The sequence below is a fragment of the Heterocephalus glaber genome, unplaced genomic scaffold (genome assembly GCF_053883595.1).
Source record: "Heterocephalus glaber isolate CG9 unplaced genomic scaffold, H.glaber_assembly_v1.0 deba00001778, whole genome shotgun sequence".
NCBI lineage: Eukaryota > Metazoa > Chordata > Mammalia > Rodentia > Bathyergidae > Heterocephalus > Heterocephalus glaber.
This window is the reverse complement of record NW_028258465.1, coordinates 4,134,603-4,156,861: the sequence shown is the minus strand read 5'-3', so window position 1 is coordinate 4,156,861 and position 22,259 is coordinate 4,134,603. Positions and strand designations below refer to the sequence as shown.

Here is a 22,259-nt window from a genome sequence, read left to right as displayed (position 1 = left end):
CTTTTATTAGCAACAATTCAGCTTTTTCTTTAAACAAAGAGTAAGCATACTTTTCCAGTAGATGGCGCTCGAAGAACACTATTTTTGTTTTTCGATTTAGGCTTATAAAACTATTCTCCATTGGATTGGATAAATTGCACATTTTAAATTATATCTTGAGTGTGTGTGTATGTTCAATGTCTATTTGAAATATAAATCTTAGAAAGTAAATAAAACGCCTTTAAAAAGTTCTGTTCTAAACGTAAGTTGATCTAATTTTACTGTATATTTTATATATTTCTCTTGTATTGAGAAAACAGGTATTAATGATAATTATTTTTCTCTATGATTAAATTTTGTACTTCCAAGTTATACTGTATATTCAAGGCAAAGCAAAAATATATACCTTTTCTTTTTGGTCATACTCAACATACGTCAACAAAAATATTTTAGAGACTCATGCAGTAAGAATAAAATTTTTATATCAAACAATTTACAACTGAAAGGCTTGGTTGATCATTCAATTGTAACTGAATGTGAAAATAAGTTTAACTAGTTAATATTGAAATTAGCGCTTATTTTTAAAATAATGGTCTCTTATTTTAATTTCACATAAATTTACTAAAATGCTCCATTAATTATTATTAATTAATATTATTTTCATGATGTTTGTTATTTGGTCTGGTGATTGAAATTTATATTGTGTTTCGATGCCTTTTTAAAAGTATTTTTAAACTTGCTTAGTTTAAAACTCTCTAATTTTGTCATGGTAAGCCCTGAGTTTGGAAGGACCAAGATCATCATGATGAGGGCTCAGGTGATATTAATCATGTGTTAAAGGAAATAAGAAAAACTAATTTTATTTCAACTGTATGTAGATGGTATTTTAATGTGTATTTCTACTTTAACAGGTATATGGGATTTAATATGTATTTCTAATAGGTATTTAATATGTACTTAATAAGAGTCTTATCAACCCAGTGGCTAGTGTACAGGTGCTTTGAGAAGTTGATATACTCTTGTTTTTTAAAATGAGTACTGAGTATTCGCTTCTGGTTATAATTCTTATTTTGAGTTCTGCAGCACCAAAGAAAGCCCCTTTTAAAGCACTTGATTCTTCTGAATCTCTGTGAAGCAGGCAGCTCCCCGTGACACTGGTGTGTAGCACGGTGCTCGGGATCTGGTGTCAGAAGGCGGACCAGGCGTGTTGCTGGAGAGATCAGAGAGCGCTGAGCTTGGGCCTCAGCCAGCAGACTGCGATGTGGTCCAAGGTCGTGGTTGACAAAATCTTCGTAGACTTTTCTCCCACCGCTCATAACACTTTCTTACTTTCTAAACTATGATTATAAAAAGGAATTGTGTTATTTTTATCATTGCTGACAACATATTCAAAATTATCATTTTAATGGTAACTTATTATTTAGAGTACTTTTCCTCAAAGAATAAAAGACCAGAGGCTGTACTCAGACTTTGTTTCCCCATCCTTATACTCAGAGCCTCTGTCTATCTCTCTCTCTGTTTCTCTCTCTTGCTCTCTCTCTCTCTCTCTAACAACACGGCTCAGGATCAAGTAAGTGGTTAAGGCTGGGTGAACCTAGAATGTGCAGGACTTTTATAAAAACACATTTTCACCTTAAAATTTGTATAACCTTCATTTGATTAAAAATGTAAAACCTGAAATATGTGAACATCTCTAAAGTTAATATCTAATGGTTTTGAGTTGAGTGTTTTCTCCTTCATTTTTAGAATAAACACGTTCTGTCCATTGTAACTATTGACAGAATGCTGGAAAGGCTGAAAAAAAGTAATGAACTTTTGGAGCTCATTCTTAAAGGACTCAACAAATATTTGGAAAAGAAACGTCTCTTCTTCCCCAGATTCTTTTTCTTGTCAAACGATGAACTTCTTGAGATACTATCTGAGACTAAAGATCCCACTCGGTAACGCCTTTCATCTGCTATTGTACATGGCTAAGTTTATCTGCTTAAATATCATTCTTAGAATAAGATGGAACATAAACAGTTTTAGGCAATCATGGTTATATAATCACTTTTCTTCAAGAATATTTTAAGTATTATCAATAATCAACTTCGAATAATGGTCAAAAACATAAGTAATGTCGTGAAATAATACTTCCCCCGAAAGTGATGAACCTTGGGATGGATTTCTTACTTTCTCCTGTGTTTCCTTCCTTCTGGATCCCAGGACGCTGCAGTTTTCTTCCTCACACTCTGGCAAAGGCCGGCACCCTCATGTGGGTTGAGTGGCCCACATGGGGGGCGCCCATCGGCTACCTGCTCCTCCCTGCTGGCCTTCTCACTCGGCAGAAGGAAGTCCGTGGCCTCCTTGCAATTCCCCCATCAAAGGGCGCCCCTTCCTCGGGGTGCTGTTTCCTTGCCTAGGAGGCTCCTTACCCAGGCCTCCGCAGGGCTTCTTCCTCCCCCGAAGCACCTCCCGCCCCAGCCCTGCCCGCCTGTTCTCCACAGTGCCCTGGCCTGGTCCTCCTGCCGTCCCTGCCTCCTGCGTACTTGTGATGCCAGGCGCACGCTGCCATTTACTTGTTTACTGCTTGTCTTCATCTAGCACTATGTGAGCTCCGTGGTGGCAGGGATCTTTGACAACTTTTCCTGCTGCTGAGAACTGTCTGATAGAAAGTAGGCAGTGAATAAATAATTTGTTAAACAAATTTATTTTATATCTGTGCCTTCAGAGAAGGAGTCACATAGTCCAGATTTTTTAAAAAAGATAAATTTAGGCTGGGATTTCTATCTGAATTTTATACACTGCTTCTTTTTGCTGATTTGAAAGATGAACGCAACTGGTTATTGGTGATGTGCCAAAAATGAGGACTTTAGTCATTTCCACCCGTATCACATTGAATAGACTAACAGCTGGGTATGTCAGAGCAGTCGATTTAATAAACTACAGAGCACTTAACGTACTAAAGGACTTGAAGGCCATAATTTTTAAGCAGTCTCTGAAGATTTCACTTGAAATGATTACTTTAGTGTATCAAAGAGTCTTTAAATTAGTATATTTATCTGTTAGTTAAAAATGATTTAAACTGGGCGTGGTGACACATGCCTGTGATCCCAGCATTCAGTAGGCTGAAGCAGGAGGATCACCCTGAGTTCCAGGCCAGCCTGAACTGCATAGTGAGATCCTGTTTCAAAACAAAATAGTTTTTTATTTCTACTTTGAGCATCTTTAAATTTATTGTATTGAAAATGAAGACTTACGGATGTCCCTCTCCTTTGTAGCTATTATTATAATTGTAACTTTATAGATCTTTTGTGATTGTTCAGTTAATACTGACCTCTTCCTGAACTGTGTGGTCCATGTAGGCAGAGACTCTGTCTTGTTTTGCTTTGCTTTGGTTATTGGGCTCAGCTGTCTAAAGCTTAGTGCTCATGTGTGAATTTGAAATGAAGACTGGTGCACAATGGACATGGATGTGAAACATCACTTCCATTTGAGTAATTCTTTACATTTATTTTCCTGACAGGGTGCAGCCTCACTTGAAGAAATGTTTTGAAGGAATTGCAAAGGTGGAATTTACAGAAACGCTGGACATCACCCACATGAAGAGCAGCGAAGGAGAGGTGGTGGAGCTCATGGAGACCATTTCCACTGCCAAAGCCAGAGGCCAAGTGGAGAAGTGGCTGGTCGAGCTGGAGAGGATTATGATCAACTCCATCCACAAGGTAGGAGCTCCGTTTGTTATTGTGGTTGGAAAGGCCTGATGGAGTGTCAGTGCTGTTATAAATATATCACTGGGAGATGCACAGTTTTTTAGAGAGAGGTTGAGGCGTGAATCACCATTGCAAGAGTAGCAGATAACTTGAGGGCAGCAGGTGGCCTAAGGTTGTTGTTCTGTGGAGATTCACTGGAAGTGGGACACAATGTGATCCATGCTACCCAGAAAATTTGGACTTTAGTAACACACCTGTTGCCTTTCTTGCAGTCACATAATAATTAAACACACTGTCTACATGCTGTCTTTTCAGTCTCCCTTTGCACACAGCTTCTTAGAGTTCACATCAATCTTCACACACGCTAGTCTTACTGTTCTCTGTAAGATGCACACCAGAATGTTACAGAGTCTTGTGTGCTTCCCTCTGCTAACGGGAACTGCATGCATTCCACATCTCATAAGTCACGCTGTTAGCTCATTCAGGCATTTGTTAGCAGAGAATTTTAGGTCACCCCAATAAGTGGAGATTGAGCACCCATGTTCATTTTGACTGTAATACGGACTTCGTATTTGAGTTTTTAAGAACAAAAACTATGACTGAGCCAGTGAGCATGAAAGGAGCATAATAGATTAATTAATTTTTAAATTAATTTTTATAGCCTCCTCCCATATATTATTGCTAAAATTCAGCGGAATCTGTGTTTAACATTATCATGTGTCTAAATGTTTTTCTCATCGGAAATATAGCTTTAATGCTCCCTGCATAATATTTTCCAGTAAATATAAAATCTTTTGTCAGTTTCCCATTTTTTCCCTGTCATGTATTGCATTACAGTGAACGCACTATCCATATAGTTGGTTTCTTTGATGTAAGTATCCATTTTCTTAGGATAACCATGCGTGTGTCGGACCACTGGGCTAGGGAGAATGAGTTTCATAGGTCTTGAGAAGTACTGACAAACAGCATGGCTGTGTGGCCCCTGGCAGTACAGAGGAGCACTCTCTGACCACTATTTAGCAGCGTTGAGTTGGGTTATAGGTTTGCTAATAGTGGTAACTCATTGATATAGACATATCTGTTACTATTTGAAATATTCTTATGATTTTGTTTGCCAAATTGCTTAGAAGAAATATTTCAGCTTATTGCATTTGTATTTCTTTGTGAAGTATCTATTCATTTCATTTGCCCTTTTTAAAAATTGGGTCTTTTGTTTGGGGGTTCTAATTTTTCTTGAGTTCCTTTTATATTCTAGATATTAGTCCTCTGTCCAAGGAATAGCTGGCAAAATTTTTCCCCTGTAGGTTGTCTCTTCACTCTGTTGGTTGTTTCTTTTGCTGTGCAGAAGCTTTTTAATATGATCCCATTTGTTAATTCTTGGTACTATTTCCTGTGCAACCAGGGTTCTGTTCAGAAAGTCCTTGCTCATGCCTATGACTTCGAGGGTTTTACCTCTTTTATCTTCTAGCAGATTAGGTATTTTTGTTTTTACATTTAGGTCTTTGATTCATTTTGATCTTCATTTAGTACGTGGTGAGAGATCTGAGTCTAGACTCAGCCTCCTGCATGTTGGGCAGCCAGTTTTCCCAGCACCATTTATTGTAGAGGTTATCTTTCCTCCACTGTATGTTTTTGGCTTCTTCTAGGCCCATAGGATAGAGAAGAGAGTGAAGCCCAAAGACAGGAGGCTCTGTAGAGGGTTGTGTGATTTGATGTGCGTACTAAGTGAGATCCAGTTGTGCAAAACGGAAAGCCGTAGCCAAACATTTGATGAATCTCATTTTGAAATGATTTAAATTTATATTTTACCATAAAATTACTCATGTTTGTTCAATTCAAATGTATCTAGGATATCGTTGGCTAAAACTGGTCAAATGACTATTTTATATAATACAGTTCATACAAGTTGATAATATAGCAGCAACAAAATGTTAAAGTAATGCACATGTTCACAGGTATATGAATAAATTTGAATTTAAATAGTTTAACCATGTGTGATGTCATTCTTTAATTATTGGTTAAGAATGTTGAGAAGTATGGATTCATCTAGTTTGGAAATTTTGCTCTTTGCTATACAGCTTATTCAAGAACCTGTTCATCTTTAACCTTTTCTTAACTAGGTAATAGCAAATGCAATTCTGGCCTATATAAATAATGAACGAATTAACTGGGTACGGGAGTGGCCTGGCCAGGCTGTTCTTTGTGTATCTCAGACCTTTTGGACAGAAGAAGTACAAGCAGCTATTCCGGTGGGGCTACAGGTAAGCACTTAGCTTCCTGTGTTTCAGCAGTTTTTAAAAGTTACACTGCAAGAATATGCTGATTCCAAAACACCAGAATAGGAAAGTCCACTCAGAAGTTTACTTGATGCTGCAAGCATCAAATTACAGATTTTAAATAAAATTTCCAGTCATAAATATGTAGAAGAACTCATACAAATAGTTGTCCAAAATTTATGTCTAAACCACTAGTTTATTCACATTATGTAAAAGTAATAAAATGCTGACCCTCAACCTTGTTATTATACACGTTTGTTGTGCCTTAAAAAGTAGAGGACAATAGGCTTAAGAAATTTCCTAAGCTAAGAAAGATTAGGGGAATATAGAGTAATACAATTCCCCTTTGTGCCTTCAATAAAACTACCCTATATACTCAAGGGATCAGCTGATTTACTGTTGTTTCAATTTTTAATACATTTATTTTTGAATAAATGATGTGTTGAATGGTAACACTAAATATTTCAATAGTTTAACATACCTGGATGTATTAATTTAATATTATTGCTACTGTTAACTAAAAAACCAAATTATACTCAATACAACAGTCCTATCATTAAGATAGGACTTTAAGTGAGTCCAGTTTTTAGTTGACTTGTGGGTCAACTGGAATCTAGCAATTATAGATCTTTAGTTTAAGACCATGACATTGGCCAAATGTGGTGGTGCACACACTGGAGAGGCTGAGGCAGGAGAATCACTGGGAGTTCGAGACCAGCCTGAACCGCACAGTGAGACCCTGTCTCAACACCTCGAAAATGACAGTAGTTTTATTCAGTGCACAGATCCTCTTCTAAAATATCAATGCCCCCTCAGGGGAACTAACCCAGAGCCACTAGACCTGCGCTAACCCCTTCTGAGGACAGTGCCCCTGGTCTGATTGTTTTTCTCAAGGACCCATCTGTCAGACGTACCATCTCAGCTGCCACACTGGGGACCACATCTCCAGCACAAGCAGCTCTGGGGGACACAGCCAAATCCCACCCACACCATGGCAGCATCTTTCTCTTTTGAGTATACAAACCCTACTCAGAAAGTTAGTAGAGGGACCAATAGGGTCCAAGGAAGAGAAAGACAGACTCAGGGTCTCAGGGCTTCATCACTGATGTCCTCTTGCTTTTGCTGTCCCTACTGTCTTCTAGAAGTCTCCAGTAGCCTTCTTTCTATGGGAGGTGAAGGCTTGCTAGCTTCCGAGGGGCGTTCAAAGTCCAGGAAGCTTGGTGGAAAGTGCTTCCTTCTCTCAGTCCATAGCCATCCCCTGGAAGAACCACAGAGAGCTCCGATCAGCTCCCACACCCCTGTCCCACGTCACAGATGGGGAATGTGACTGACAGCTCCAAACTGATCAAAGAACGGAGAAGGGCTGGAGAGAGAGGGTGTTACCCACTCTGTCTTGCCAGATCGGGCCTGCTCACCTAGCATCTCTGGCAGTAAGGAAAACAGATTAGTTTTAAATCATCATATAGAAAATTAAGATGAAAATGCAGAGAAGCCCCTACCTACATGCTGATTCAAAATGTTTGTGTTCAAAATGATTCTGCTTCCATTGGGAAATCATATCTTATTTTCTTTCAGGCTCTCGAACAATACTTGGAAAAATGTAACAAACAAATCGATGATATTGTCACTTTGGTCCGGGGCAAACTGTCTAAGCAGAATCGCGTTACTCTGGGAGCCCTTGTGGTGCTGGATGTCCATGCCAGAGACGTGCTCTCAGCACTTGTCCAAAAGCGCGTTAGTCACAACTCTGACTTTGAATGGTTAAGTCAGCTAAGGTACTATTGGCAAGTAAGTTACACATGAATGTTATTACAAAGCAGTTTCAGCTCATTGCTTTTTAATCTGTGCCTGCTTGCTCACATGGGAAAGAGTATCAGTAATATAAGACTTTTGCTGATGGCCGGCTCTATGCATTAAGTGTTTCTCCAGTTTGAAGATTGAGAAAGCCAATAACTATATCATCAATATCTATGTTTAGATCTGTGTCTATATCCAAATGTATTGTTACATGTAAATATATATTTAGAAAGATAAACGTTATGACAAATGCTCAAGAATTACTCACTATTAGATGAGTCACTATGCTTGCAATTTGAAAAATGCTGAGACTAGTCAATTTAAAATTTTTAGATTCCTGATGCATCGGAAGAATGTACAAATCAAACTTTTAAATTCTGATTTAGTCATTCAGGTTTCCTCTTATTGATCAATAGAAGAAGCTAGAAACATGATCTGTGTCTTTGTCACTGGGACAAAGCTCCCAACATCCACAAATTAAAGGAGAGATTTTTTTTTTCTTTCTTTCTTTCTTTCTTTCTTTCTTTCTTTCTTTCTTTCTTTCTTTCTTTCTTTCTTTCTTTCTTTCTTTCTTTCCTTCTTTTTTAGGAGAGGTTTATTTGGGCTCACAGTGTTAGAGCTCTCAGCCTGTTGTTGGCTGGCTCCAATGCAGAAACAGCGTGGTGGAAGGGCCTGGGTGGAGGACAGCTGCTCATTCCGTAGTACCCAGGAAGCAGTGAGAGAAGGGAGGAGCCAGGGAGGTTGCACTCTTCCTGGTCACTCTCCCAGTGAGCACCTCCAGCTGGACCCCGCTTCCTAACAGCACACTCAGCTGCTGTCCTTACCAGTGTCTGAGTCCACTGATGAGTAGCGCGCCCCATGATCCTCACCTTCCACACTATGAGAAGGGCGGGGATCTAATCCGTAAGAGTCTGCAAGGACTTCCTGAGGGCATCCGGGTGAATGATGGTGGCAGTCGTGACTGGGAAGGACAGTTAGTACAGTGGGCAGTGCTGGCCCGGTGAGTGTGGGCAGAAAGAGTGGATGACTGGAGGTAGGGCTGAGAAGTCCTCAGGATGGAGGCACCTGTGGAAGTCTTGGAAGGTGTGGGTAGGAGGAGAAGAAAGACAAGAACCAGCATCCTGGGAAACCACTTAGAGGGTCAGCATGGGCAGTGGTTAGGAACACGGATGGCAGAGCCATTCCTTCAAATGCCTGATCTCCCCCTTGGCAGACTCATAACCTCGGCTCAGTTCCTCCTCTGTAAAATGGTGAGGTTGATAATATTCACTCTGTATTGAAAAACAATGAAAATATGGGAGAGATAAGGCACAAGCTCAAAAATGTTGTGTGGGAAAAATTGAAGCCACTCACTTCAGTGTGTCCCCTGTGGAAACCAGTACTGCATGGAATTGGCTCACTCAGCTCAGTCACAGGATGTCTGAAAAGTGAATTTTAGAGAAGTCTACATTGTGGCTATTTACTAATGAGCTAGCGATGGTATATTGTTTAAAACTTTGTTGTCTAAACTAACTTCATTTTATCTGGTTTACCCTAGGAGAATCATTTAGAAACAAAGATGGTCAATGCTGGCCTGCGATATGGGTATGAATATCTGGGTAATTCACCCAGGCTGGTTATTACTCCACTCACGGATCGATGTTATAGGTAAACCTTTTAACTGAAGGATATATTGGAAATGATTTTCACCACCCCAGTCCATGGATTTATTTAAAAATTCGAAATTATCTCCCATAGTGTAAACTTAGCCTATGTTATTCCCATAACCACTGTTGCTTTTGATGTTCTCCATCTCTCATTTCTTCCTGAAACTCTATGCCTGCTTTTGTATCATTTGAGCAGTGTTATTCCCTCCCTGAAATGCTGAATGTCCTGGAGTTCTGTTGTCACGTGGTGTTTTGTGTCTTCCCAAATGTTCTCGTCCACTTTCAGGCTCAATGACTTACCTCCTGAAGACCCAAATCCATACCTGTCTTGTGAGCTTTTGCTGTACACATGCCTGCTGGATAGCTCTGTTGACTATCTCCTAGGTTCTTACATTTTCATTTTTCCCAAAAGCAGCCTCCTAAACTAGCTTGGGGGCCCGAATTACACCTCAGAACAGGGTAGTTCGAAGCCACCCACTTGGCTCTCTTTACCAAAAGCAAGTTTTGACCTTGGCTCTTCTTAGTTCTTCACATCTAGTCACACTCCAAGCCCTGCTGATTTAAATGAATTAAATTAATTTGTTTACTTCGTCTTTTAAAATTCTACTATTCTCTTTCTTTTATAAAATACAATTTTTGGAGCAGTTTTTGATCTATTGAAAAATTATGCTGAAAGTATAGGGAATTCCTAAGTAAGTACATCCCATTCTTCTGTCATTAACATCTTGTATTAGTATGGTTACATTTGCTACAATTGATGAGCTAATACTGACACATTATTAACTGAAGTCCATAATTTATGTCAGAGTCCACTGTGCTATAGTCTTAGGAGTTTTGACAAATGCATGATGTCAGATATTTTTATTATAGTATCTTACAGAACGGTTTCACTGCCTTAAAAATGTGCTGTGTGCCACGCATTCATCTCTTCTCCCTTCCTTCTGAATCTTAAGACAGCTACCCATAGTTTTTGTCATTGTAGTTTTGCCTTTCCCCTGATGTCACAGTGTTGAAAGCTACAGTCTGTCTTCTTTCACTTAGAAGTATGCATTTATATTTTCTCTGTGTCTTCATAGCTTGATGACATGTTTCCTTTTATCTCTGACTAATGCTATATTAAATGGATGTACTATAGTTTAGCCACTCAGCTTCTGAGGGACACACTGGTTGATGAAAGAAGCTACAAATACTCCTGCACAGAAATTTTGTGGTGATACAAGTTTTTAATCCATTTGGGTAAATACCCAGAAATATGACTGTTGAATCCTGCAGTAAACCTATGTTTAGCTTCATGAGATGCTGCCAGACTCTTCCACAGTGGGTTTGCCATTAGCATTCCCACAAGCAAAGAGTGAGAGTCTCCTTTGTTTCTCGCCCTTGGCAGCCTTTGGTGTGGCTGGTGTTTTGGATTTTAGCCATTCTAATAGACATGTAGTGTCTCTCATTTTATCTTATATTGCAGCTCCCTAATGGCATACGATATGGAGCATGTTTTCATAAGTTAGTTTCTACTTGAATATCTTCTCTGATGAGGTGTTAGTTAGCACTTCCATATTTTATAATCAGATTGTTTCCTTTAAATTGTGAGTTTTAAGTTCTTTGTATATTTTGTATATAATTGTATCTGATGTTTTTTTATAAACATTTTCTTTCCATCTATAGCTTGTGTTTTCATTTTTATAATAATGCCTCTCACAAAGTTCAAATTTTTACCTTATAAAGTCTCATTTTTCTCATTTTTTTCATAGAGCAAACTTTTTGATGTATCTTAATAGTTTTTACCAAACTTGGAGTCATTTAGATTTTCTATGTTATCGTCTCGTTGTAGAGTTCTGTGTTTTACATTTAACTTCATGTTCCACTTTTAATTAATTTTATGTCTACATTCACTTTTGTGCATGTGAATATGCACCGTGTATTGGAAAGAATATCCTTTCTCCATTGACTTATCTTTGCTCTTTCATCAAAGGTATGTTTTTATTTTAGAAATGTTTCTCAAATATGTGTTAGGGATTTGGAGTCCACCTTTTTCTTCCCTCCAGAGCCCAAATGAACTATGGTTAATGGTAAATAGAGTCATAGTTTATATATGGTGGAGCAAGGGTCTGATCCTCAATTCAAAACTCTTGGTTACAATCTGGACTGAAGAATGTACCTATCCTATTATGCCTGACTATTTCCCTCTTCTTAAAGCTAAGCATACTTTCCACATGGGCAAAAAGCTGGTTCCAAGAGAAAGAATAACGAGACCGACTCACTCAGTTCAGCTGATGAATGAGAGCCACATGGGGACCTTGCTCACTATTTACCAGGGTCCCATTCATGTTAGATTTGCCCTCCTAAGTGTGACCTGGGTGAAGAGAGAGATTGGAAGTTTGGGTAAATATCTCTTTCAGATGGCTCTTATAGCCAGCATGAGGAGAAAGGTAGGAAGATGCCCCCAGCACGATTTTCATCTTTTGACTGTACTATCACCACCTTACTAGCTATTTAAATATCTTCCCAACTTATTATGTGCAAATGTAGCATGCAAAGACCGAGAAGATCAACACCAGGTCCACCCTCCAGTGTCACCAAACATGCACCATTCTACTTCTTGACTCAGTACTTTTGTACACACCATCTTGTTTTCCAGGAAAGTTCTTCTCTAACCTTTTGTTCCTCAGTAAATATGACTGTTACCTGCTCAGTTCCCCAAGACATCAGCTTTCACTGTGGCCTTCTTTGCCATTCCTGGCTACACTGGCAGTGTCTGCTTGATGATTCCCATCACACCTGCTGTCTTCTCAGTGCTCATTGCATTGTCAGCTGCCAGCACCAGGAAGGACGCTCCCTGGCTGCCATCCCAAGCTCCTAGGGCAGGGAAGCTGAGCCAGTCCCAGCACCCAGAAGGAAGCTCCCCCGCTGCCATCCCAGGCTCCTAGGGCAGAGAAGCTCAGCTGGTCCCAGCACCTGGAAGGAAGCTTCCCCGCTGCCATCCCAGGCTCCTAGGGCAGAGAAGCTGAGCTGGTCCCAGCACCCGGAAGGAAGCTCCCCGTCTCCATCCCAGGCTCCTAGGGCAGAGAGGGTGAGCCAGTCCCAGCACCTGGAAGGAAGCTTTCCCGACCGCCATCCCAGGCTCCTAGGGCAGAGAAGGTGAGCTGCGCGGGTGCCAGAGGCAATCCCCCCGTCCCCCACCGTGGAAATGAGAAGACACATAAACAAGCCTCAAAAACAGACTTCCAGGTCACCTATAGCAACCCCAAAGGGAAATGAGATGGAACAATCTGATACTCAACCACCTGGACTCTCTGAACTGGCAACAAAAGAGGATCTGGGAAAAATGAAGTCAGAAATAATTACTCAGATAACAGCAAAGATTTTGCTCATTGCATTGTCAGCTCCCCCCAGTTCATTTTAAAGGATGCTGCCTTTCAGACAGGGGATGGCACTTGATGTGTGTCTGGCCTTCCTCCGAGCCCTGACAGAATTGTTTATGGAACACGAAGTCCATAAGTGGGTTTTCAGCCAAGGGCAGCACAGCAGCTCTGACCTTTGCTTCAATACTGGGCCAGTTGCATGGCATAGGTCGGGTCCTGTCACTGAAGTCTCTGCCTGGTCCCAGTCCAGTGCCATTGCTTGTGGCTAGATACTGTACCCTCTGGAGCCGTGGGAGATGTTATAGTGTAAGACTCCCTTTATGTCCAACACACATGTGTGCACCCATCCTGTGATGGGTGAAAATGCTTAAATTGTATTTATTCATTCAACAATTATTAGTAACCATCTACTATATATGATACACCCTGGTAGCACTCAGTAGAAAAAGATAATCTCTGTACTCAGATGTTTTCCAATCAGATAGGAGGCAGATTAAAAAACAATTACAGTAAAGTGTCCAGAATGAAAATTCAGAGGTAAACACAAGATGCTGTAGGTATCTGCAACCCAGCTGGGAGTGGAAGTTCATGAGGAATTCACTGAAAAGTCATGTTAGTGTGGGATCTGAATAGAGATCTTCTGTTAGATCTTATGGTGAAGGATAAGGGAATTTAGCTAAATGAAAATGGAAATGTATCTTTTATGAGTGAATTTAATCCATTTACATTTAATGTGATTAGTAAACTGTCTGGACTTTCTCAACTCACCATATGTTGTGCTTTATGTCCCCAAGTTTTAATTTTTATTTTCTTTGGTTTTCCTCCCCTTTTGCCTTATTGTTTATTAAATGACTAAGTTTTTAAAATTTATTTTTCTCATCTGTTATGGGTATTACATGGGATATGATATGGGATTATATTTCTATTCTTTACAGGTTAATTTTCACTTAAAAATACCTATGCTTAATGAAACCTAAAATTCGTAAATACCTCTGTTGTCTTTCTGCATAATGAAATAATTTCAACTGCTCTAAGTCCAAGTTTCTATCTCTCATATCCCAATTATTGTCAAATACTGACCTTTGTTGTATAATTTCTTTCCCAAAATTATTCATTTTAACTAATGTATTAAGTAAACTGGTTTCAAGATGAAAGCAGAAAACAATTTTATTTTTTTATCATTGTTCTAAAAAAACAATAGTTTGATAGTTTTCTCTATCAAATATTTTCCCATTTCTGGATGAAATCTAGTCTAGATATACTTGCTTCTTAAGAGATTAATGATTATTATTATATTTTTCCCAGATAGTCTACATAGTTCAGATATCATGGTTATTATCTCTCATCGAGTTTAAAACTTCCTTCTCCTCTGGCTCCAGCCTGACTGGGGCTCAGAGCCTGCATGTGAAAGGCAGGTGTGGTCAATCTTTTGTCATTTTTATCCCAGCCTTTGCATCCATGCCTCCCCGGCCTGCCTGTTGGGGGTTCCCAGGTGTTGGGGGCTGGTGGAAGGTGACAAGTCTGTGGGTGATGCCTGTCTCTTGTTGATTGGTGCTGTCTGACAAGGAGCAGGACCAGATGCCCTGATCACCCCAGGGAAGCTCTGCAGGCCTGAGCCCCTCAGTCCTGGATCCCCCGCTGTGGAAAGGCCTCTGCAGCTTGGCCTCTGGCTGGGTCCACCACACCCCGGCCTCCACAGAGCTCTTCTCCCATCCTCTCGGCCTCCTGCACAAGGCCCCACTCTGCGTGGCTCACCTCTGGCTGCTTCCAGTGGAACCCAGGTCTGGCAGCTTGCCATGCTGGTTTGGCTGGCAGCATGAACACATCTCTCTTCCTATCCCTTTTCCCACTCTGCTGTCAGAAGCACCAGGCTTTCTCTAAGTGTTTGGGGTTGTGAGTCAGCTCTCAGTTCTGGGGTTTTACAAGCTCCATGGAGCCCCCGGTGTGCAGGCATTCTGGAAAGTTCCCTAAAGCCCTTCAGTTACCTTGGGAAAGGGAAGCGCTCCTCTTCCTTCTGCCACGCAGAGAGGGCTGTCGAACACACAATACACCAGCTGCTTCCAGAGAAGCCTCATTCCTGGCCTCTCCTTTGCAGTCTTCTTGGGCAATTTTTGTATGTTCTGATGGTGGTTGATTTGCCAGACTCATCTCATTATTTATAATACACAATCTTCTAGGATTTTTTGTTTTCAGTTTGGAGCTTTAGTCAAAATTCAGAGGCAGAAAAGCCCTATTTAATATAGAAGTAGACAGTTTTACAGTTAAATCTTATTTTCTTTACTCACCATTGCTTCCTGCTTTGCTTTACTTCCTGTTTAATTTTGTCCTAACTTGGCAATATCCTTAGGTAGTTGTTTCAGTGAGGCTCTGAAAACCACGTGTTCTATTACTCTGTCTAAAAAAGTCTCGTTCTCTTGTCTTCAGTGAATTATTAATAGATAGATTAACTGGACATAGAATTGTAGATTGAAAAGTAGTTTTCCATCAAAGACAATATTTCCCCCAAATATAATATTCTCCTGGAATCCTTTCCTACTGCTGAGAAATCTATTATTTTAATTACCCTTTTCTAGGTAATCATCTCTCTGTTGGAGTTTTTAGGACTTCTTTTGCTGGTGGTGGTGATGCTCACTGTCATGTTATTAGGTGTGGATTAGTTTTCATTTATCCTATTTGAGACTGTATCAAAATAGGTATTTTTTCATTTCTGGAAAATTCTCAGTCATTAAATTAACTAAGGGAATGCCGATACAGATGGCCTTGGGTGACTTCACTGGGTACCGGATGCTGTCTTTTTTAAAAGCGCAGCTTGTAGATATGGTTGTCCTTGACTCCTCGGTCCCATCTATTTCCTTGCCCTGCGTTAAGCCTGTCCTGGTAGGAGGTGCTTCCCAGGCTGTCTTGCATGTGCTGGGCAGTGGGGCGCCCGTAGGGTTTTCTCGGGTCCAGAAAGCACTGGTGTTAATTTCCTAGCCTAGGTCGTCTGCTGCGGCTGCTACAGTCGCCTCCTCCTGCTTGTGGTTGCCGCAGGCTTGCAACCTGGCCCTGTGCAGAGCAAGCTTCCTGTGGCACCTGTGCTCGGTTCTTCATCTCCTCATCTGTGGCCAGCAGGCTGCTGGATACATTCAGCCTCCAGTTAGAGACCAGGCTGTGTTTCAAGGCTGCTAGGTTTATGTGGGTGGATCCGCTCCTGAGCCCTGCCTTGTTCAGCTCTGAAGATATGTTTTCTCTGTCCAGTACAGAATGCAGAAATGTATGAACACGCCTGTGTTTACATGCAGATCCTTAGAACAGCATGGACCTGGGCAGCTTTACTGCCAATTTACTCCCCCAGCCTCCATTCCTCAGGATGGGTGATTTTCCTTTTATTCTTTAAAACATGGCCAAGTATTTTAAAAGTTACTCAGTTTTCTATTACGTACCATTAAGGGCAGGAAAAGGTTTGGTTGTTCAGGGTCCGCTGAATTCTCCACGTTGAGCACAAGTCACCTTTGAATTTCAAAAGTACATTTGTCTAAATTTGTCAATTGTACAATATTCAGAAGTAAAATATAAGAACAGATAAAGCAGTGTATTGTCAGATTTCCTCAGGTTAGTGGGAAGAAAGGAATTATTAAAGAGGAAATGGAAGAATCGGTTCTTAGTCTTTGTTTTTTGGTATGTGCATTTTTTAAAAAATCCCATTATTTCACATAGACTGGCGGCATCTTCTCTTCCAGGACTTTATTCGGAGCCCTCCATCTGCACCTTGGAGGGGCGCCTGAGGGCCCAGCTGGCACTGGAAAGACAGAAACCACCAAGGACTTAGCCAGAGCTGTGGCCAAACAGTGTGTCGTTTTCAACTGCTCGGATGGGTTGGATTATTTGGCTTTAGGAAAATTTTTTAAGGTTTGAATTGACTCCTCATTCCTTCATAATAGGATAATTGATCAGAAAGGACAGTTATTTCTAATGAAACATAATTGTACGCATGTAAAAGATTTGCTATATCTTAAAGATAAAATGAAAGTACTATCTTAATAATTCTCCAGGGAAGTAGAGTGTGTGTGTGTGTGTGTGTGTGTGTGTGTGTATGTGTGTGATGCCAAGACAATTAGCAGCTTAAAAAATAACAAGTCGAAATTATAATGAATAAAAAAGTCCAAGAATCACTTAAATAACATTTTATTCATCCTCTTTAATGATCTGTAAATGTACTATAATGATTATATAAGAAATAAATACCAAATTTAAAAGGTCCTACATGTTGTTTGAATAGCCATTATATTTCTATGTGTTTAAAGAAATATGTGGTATATAGTATTCATTTTTAGTCTATTTAGTGATATTCTTAATTCTTTGATTTAGAGTCATACACTGTAATAGTGTTACATTTCCATATCAATAAGTACTTCTTAATTATATGGATACTGTGTTTATGTTAGGTTCATGCTGAAAATAGGGTTACACATTAAAATAGCATACTTCTGTCAGGAACCTCACATTCATGTAACGGTTTGAGTCTGTGACCTCCTAAACATGATTTTAATCCTCCTGTTATGTAATGCTTTAGAGGTCAGTCGTGGATAAAATCACTAAATAATGAAAACTTACTGTTCCTTGACATAGATGGAGTTCATATTCAGTCCATTACAATTCAGGGTAATCCACTGGATGCAAACCCAAGGCCGCTGTCATTAGCTGTGTGGCCTCATGCTCATTACAGTAGTCAACATCTTGTATAGTATTGAGTTAGTTTCCTTGCATAAAATTTGTCTATAAGGTGCTATGCATCCTGCCTGGCATATGCCAGATACTCAGTGAAACACACACACGGAGTATAATGTGTGCTTCACAAGTATTTGTTGAATTTTTTGAGATTTTTAATATGTAAACATGGATCTGGATGGAGCTAATGATGTTTGGATTTCCAGTTTTTCCTTGTGACCCAGTGTCCCATAGTTGAAAGTTAGTGGTGACTTCAGATTGCAAATGGGGCCCTGGGTTCCATTAATTGACCCCTGAGGTACTCAGACCACAGAGCAGTTTTGTAGTCAACAGAAGTCACTGTGGGTGGAGGACAGTTACAATCCCCTCCACTGAGTCCACGCAGAAACAGCAAATAGATCAACATGTAAATAAAAAGTAAGAAAGACTTCAACAGTGCAGGTGCACATCTAAATGCCAGAAAATATACAGGAAGTAAAAAATTAAATTGGAAAATTTTCCAGTTGATCAAACTCTATTCATACAGAATAATGAATTGGCATTGAAAAAAATAAGCTGTCTTTAATGGTAAAGGTGAATAAGTAATTTCCTTGATAGGATATTAAATCCTTGAAAAGATCAGGTGAAATTGCAACATTTCAACATAATATTCCATCAGATAAAGTCGAAAAATTTCATTACTCTTTTCTCCCAGGGGCTGTTATCTTGTGGAGCTTGGGCTTGCTTTGATGAGTTTAACAGAATCGATTTGGAAGTACTTTCTGTGGTTGCTCAACAAATCCTTACTATCCAAAGAGGTAACAGACCAGGCTCTATGTGCATTGTGTGAAAAACAGAAGAAAGATGGGAGGTCATGAGCGACTCGAGCCACATTGTGTGCGATATTGCTGAGTTGTTTCTTTCCTGTTTACCCACAGGCATTAATGCAGGTGCTGTTATCCTAATATTTGAAGGAACCGAACTAAAACTGGACCCCACATGTGCTGTCTTTATAACAATGAACCCTGGCTATGCTGGGCGATCGGAACTACCAGATAACTTGAAGGTATGGCGGTGGTCTGATTATATCTTCCACTCCCTTTTCTCACGATTTACAAAGTACTACTATTTCATAAAAGAAAGAATTACTACCCTAGAATTGTATGCAAAATATGCATTTAGGCATTATAATATTTTAGAAAATTGTTCTAGATGATAATTTTTAAAGTTTTGAATGCTTTAAAAATAGATACGTACCCCAGGTATAATTTTCAAATTTTATAATTTTAAAATAAGGCTGAGTATAACAAATTAGAAAACATAAAAATTCTAAAATAGTACCTATTCTACTAATTACTGTATTGTATTAAATGACCCCAGTTTTTAAAAAACAATGTTTAAATCAGACAATAGTATATAGTGGGAGTTTTTCAAGTTAATAATAAAACATGAGCCTTTTCTCATCTTTAGAAACACAGGTCATGCTAAAAATAAGTTCACCCAACTTTTCTTCCTGCTGGACACTTAAGTTACTTTCAGTTTTTCTGCACTATAAATAATGGCACACTGGGGAGTTTCACTTAGAGCCTTTCTCTGCTTTGAAACGCGTTCTTAGCTGGAGTCTTAGGAGAGCTCTGTTGTGAAATTGTCTTCCAACGCCACACCACTGTTTCCCTCCCATATCGGTTCTCAGTTCTCACTAATGTACAGCACTAACTTTTTTATTGTTGTTACAAAGAACAAAACACTGTCCTAATCAAATAGACCAGAACCGACACTTAATAAAGCAACTTACTGGATTGCGAGTGAAGTATACTTACTTCCTCTATGCCTTTGGTAGCCATTTCCTGCTCTTCCCCAGTGAGCTGCATGGCTGGGTGTGCTTTGTGCACTGAGAAGACCGTTGGGGAATAGGTAGGGTGACGGTGACCGTGGCTCCCAGACAGCCCTCCTGCCTCTGTCCTTCAGGCCTCCGCTGTTCATTGCAGAGACTGACAGCTTCTCAGGCCAAAGGGCAATCTTTCTCTTCCCCTGGAAAGACTTTCGCTACGACTGATTGCTGCAAGTACTTTGAGCTCCACCTCTTGACCTTCTGTGTATTGGATCAGATGTTTTGGTGCTTTGCCTTCCTGGAGGAAGGTGTGATTTCAAAATGAAAACTGGTGAATCCTTTATCTAAGAAGCATTTTGTGACTTTCCCTTGCAATTTTCTTTTGGAAAGCTCTTCTTGTAGCAGTTATATTATCCATTCACTTCCAGTCTTCTTTTGTTCAGTAGACTCAACTTGAATGCATAAGTATTTATAAAAGCAGGGAACAGAGCACTGTGAGTAGCTGGTCATAAAAAACCGGAAACCACTCTTGGGTTACTGGTTGGAGCTGTTAATGGCCTGGACTTTTCCACAGCGTGCGTTTTGGAACAGTATCAGCCTGCGCCTGGGCTTGTTGGGGTATGCACTTTCCTTCTCCATTAAGCCCACAGCTATTCTCAGCACCACAGCTTTTGACTTGAGTTGTTGTGGCTCTTCCTATTGTGCTGCCTTGGTTGTGTATGGAAATACCTAACAAGTCTGAAAGCAAATAGTAACATATTCAAAATAAAAAATGAAAAAAGAAGGAAGAGGCAGCTGAGCCCAGAAAGCATGTTACCAGTCGGGATGCTCTGGAAACCTCCCTCACGTTCCCTGGTGGTCTCAGCGCCCTATTTCACAGGAGTCCTGCCTACATCCCACTGGTCCTGTCCCCGCCTCACTTGGTCTCCACCCCTCCACTCTCCCTGGGGTGTGTGACTGTGACATCATGCATCACACAGTTCTCTCTGCTGCAATGCTGCCACTGTGATCTATCACAAGCAATCTAATCACATCTTCCCCAGGCTTTAGAATCCCCTTGGGTCCTTTTTGCCTACAGAATAAAGCTCAGATCTCTTAGTACAACCTATGAGCTCTTGGCGTGGGGACCTACTTCCTAGGTGCTGCGTTTCCCTACTGATCCTGTTACCAGAGGCCTCCCTGCCCTCAGCGTGCTGTGCGCTGTCTCTAAACCACCACTTGCCTGTCTGACTGCTCCATCCAGGCTCCTCCTTTCCTCTAGCAGCAGAGCCCAAAACACACAGTCATTCAGACATGATCACCGGTGCCGTCCTGGACCTAGCAGAGACCCAGAGCTGCTGTGTCGTGTGCACATCCTTGGAATTTCGGTTTGCTCTCCTGGTCCCCTGCTCAGAGCTCCTGAGGTGCGAGTGATGGACGTGTTTCTCCATCTCTCTGAGTCATTGTGGCTTCAGAGCTGGAAAGTTCTCCTCTCCCTAGAGGGCAGGACCCAGCCAGCTCAACCTGGCTCTTCCCTGTTGTGTGCCTCTCCAGCATCCGTGGTCCCGGGAAGCTCCGGGCACTGGTCCTTTTGCTTCCTCAGATGTGAGCCAGACACCGGTTCTTGCCCCCAGTACAGGGGACCCTGTTAGCTCTGCTGAACTCATGGTGGTGGGGGACTCATAGTATAACAGCAACTCCCTACAAGGACATTTTTCCACACTTCCTCCCTCTTCTCACTCTCAAACACCTGATGACCTATAGGCACGACCAGAGAGCGGTTCGAGGGCTGTGTGTTTGTCTGGTCTATTTCTGTATCGGCCAGGGCACATGCACTTGGGTAAAAACAAGTAATATTCCAGGCAGAAAGTCCACTCTGACTTTCAGTTACATAAAACCTCCTTGACAGGGCAATTTCCTAACAGATTTCCACTTTGAAGAAGCTGTGTTTAAGATTGAAACTCTCCCAAAGAATCAGTACTCAGTGATCACTTCAGCATGGTTGGACACTGGCAGCCGTAGTAACATGGGTGTGTTCTGCATCTCCCAAGTCACGAAGCCAATAGCCTCGGGCACAGCTCTCAGGAGTGTTGTGGTGAGGCACCTAACAGGGTCAAAGGAAAAAGCAAAGTTTATCCTCAGTCTTCCATTTCATTCACCTAAAATCAAGCCCATTGCTGAACAAGTCAAAGTGTCAATAGAATCGATTCCAGGTCCTTAGAAAGAAGTGGCAAGAAGGTATTGGTTGGATTTTTTAAATTGCACCAAGAGGCAGGCCTTTGAAAGAACAGGAGTGGCAGCATGTGCATTTCTTTGTGTATTGCCCTTCTTCTTTACCCATGGGGCAGAAGCAGTGGAGCAATTATTTTGATAAAGTCACTGAGACGAAGACAAAGGATTATGCTCATGTTGATCGCTTGTATTCAAATTTATTAAATTCTTGGCATGTTAATATGTATATGTAAGATATACATTAATTCATGTTGATATATATGTAACAGATATGTTAATATATATGTCACATTAATATATAGCTCATATATTTATATATATATATATATATGGTATACCATTGGATAAACTGGAATCCCATTGGATTTTTTCCCCAAAGGCACTGAATTTTCCTCAGACTTACTACCATTACTAACGAATTACTCCTGACACATCCCAGATCAAACTGTTATATCAATATGTCACACACCTTGTTTGAGAATCACAGGTTTAGGCTTAAAGCATTCTAAAGTACGTGTCAGCGTTGAGCCTTGGTGGAGAGGTGCTAACCAACAGAACTCGGTGATGGACCCCTGAGCGCCTTTCTTTCCTGTCTCCTCGCCGCCAGCGTGGCTTTCCTCACCCTCCACATCCAAATCACTGCTGGGGCTGAGTGTGAGGAGGAATTTGAGAGCAACCTTGAGTGGTCGGAGGAAAACTCATACCTACCACACAGGTTCAGGTGTTGGCCCTAAAGTAGTGCTCACTTGTGCTATCACAGAACAGCTGCCTGTCCGCCACTC

General features: G+C 40.7%; 1 protein-coding gene and 1 long non-coding RNA gene across 8 annotated transcripts in view; one reads left to right on the top strand and one right to left on the bottom strand.

Moving 5' to 3' along the window:
• The window catches only part of Dnah7 (dynein axonemal heavy chain 7), a 249,764-nt gene that overhangs the window by 82,829 nt on the left and 144,676 nt on the right, over window positions 1–22,259 (top strand). For all 7 annotated transcript variants that reach the window (XM_021247724.2, XM_087202647.1, XM_004868947.4 and 4 more), the window contains 8 exons: window positions 1,726–1,919; window positions 3,485–3,683; window positions 5,792–5,932; window positions 7,523–7,735; window positions 9,282–9,391; window positions 16,469–16,637; window positions 18,151–18,253; window positions 18,374–18,501. In XM_021247724.2, coding sequence (XP_021103383.2) covers window positions 1,726–1,919; window positions 3,485–3,683; window positions 5,792–5,932; window positions 7,523–7,735; window positions 9,282–9,391; window positions 16,469–16,637; window positions 18,151–18,253; window positions 18,374–18,501 — 1,257 coding nt within the window. The remainder of the gene's footprint in view (window positions 1–1,725; window positions 1,920–3,484; window positions 3,684–5,791; window positions 5,933–7,522; window positions 7,736–9,281; window positions 9,392–16,468; window positions 16,638–18,150; window positions 18,254–18,373; window positions 18,502–22,259) is intronic.
• Window positions 13,899–20,072, bottom strand: LOC110346503 (uncharacterized). Its single transcript, XR_002390594.2, has 2 exons — window positions 19,256–20,072; window positions 13,899–16,527 (listed from the first exon to the last, which is right to left on the bottom strand). It is a non-coding gene; the product is annotated as an uncharacterized LOC110346503 (long non-coding RNA).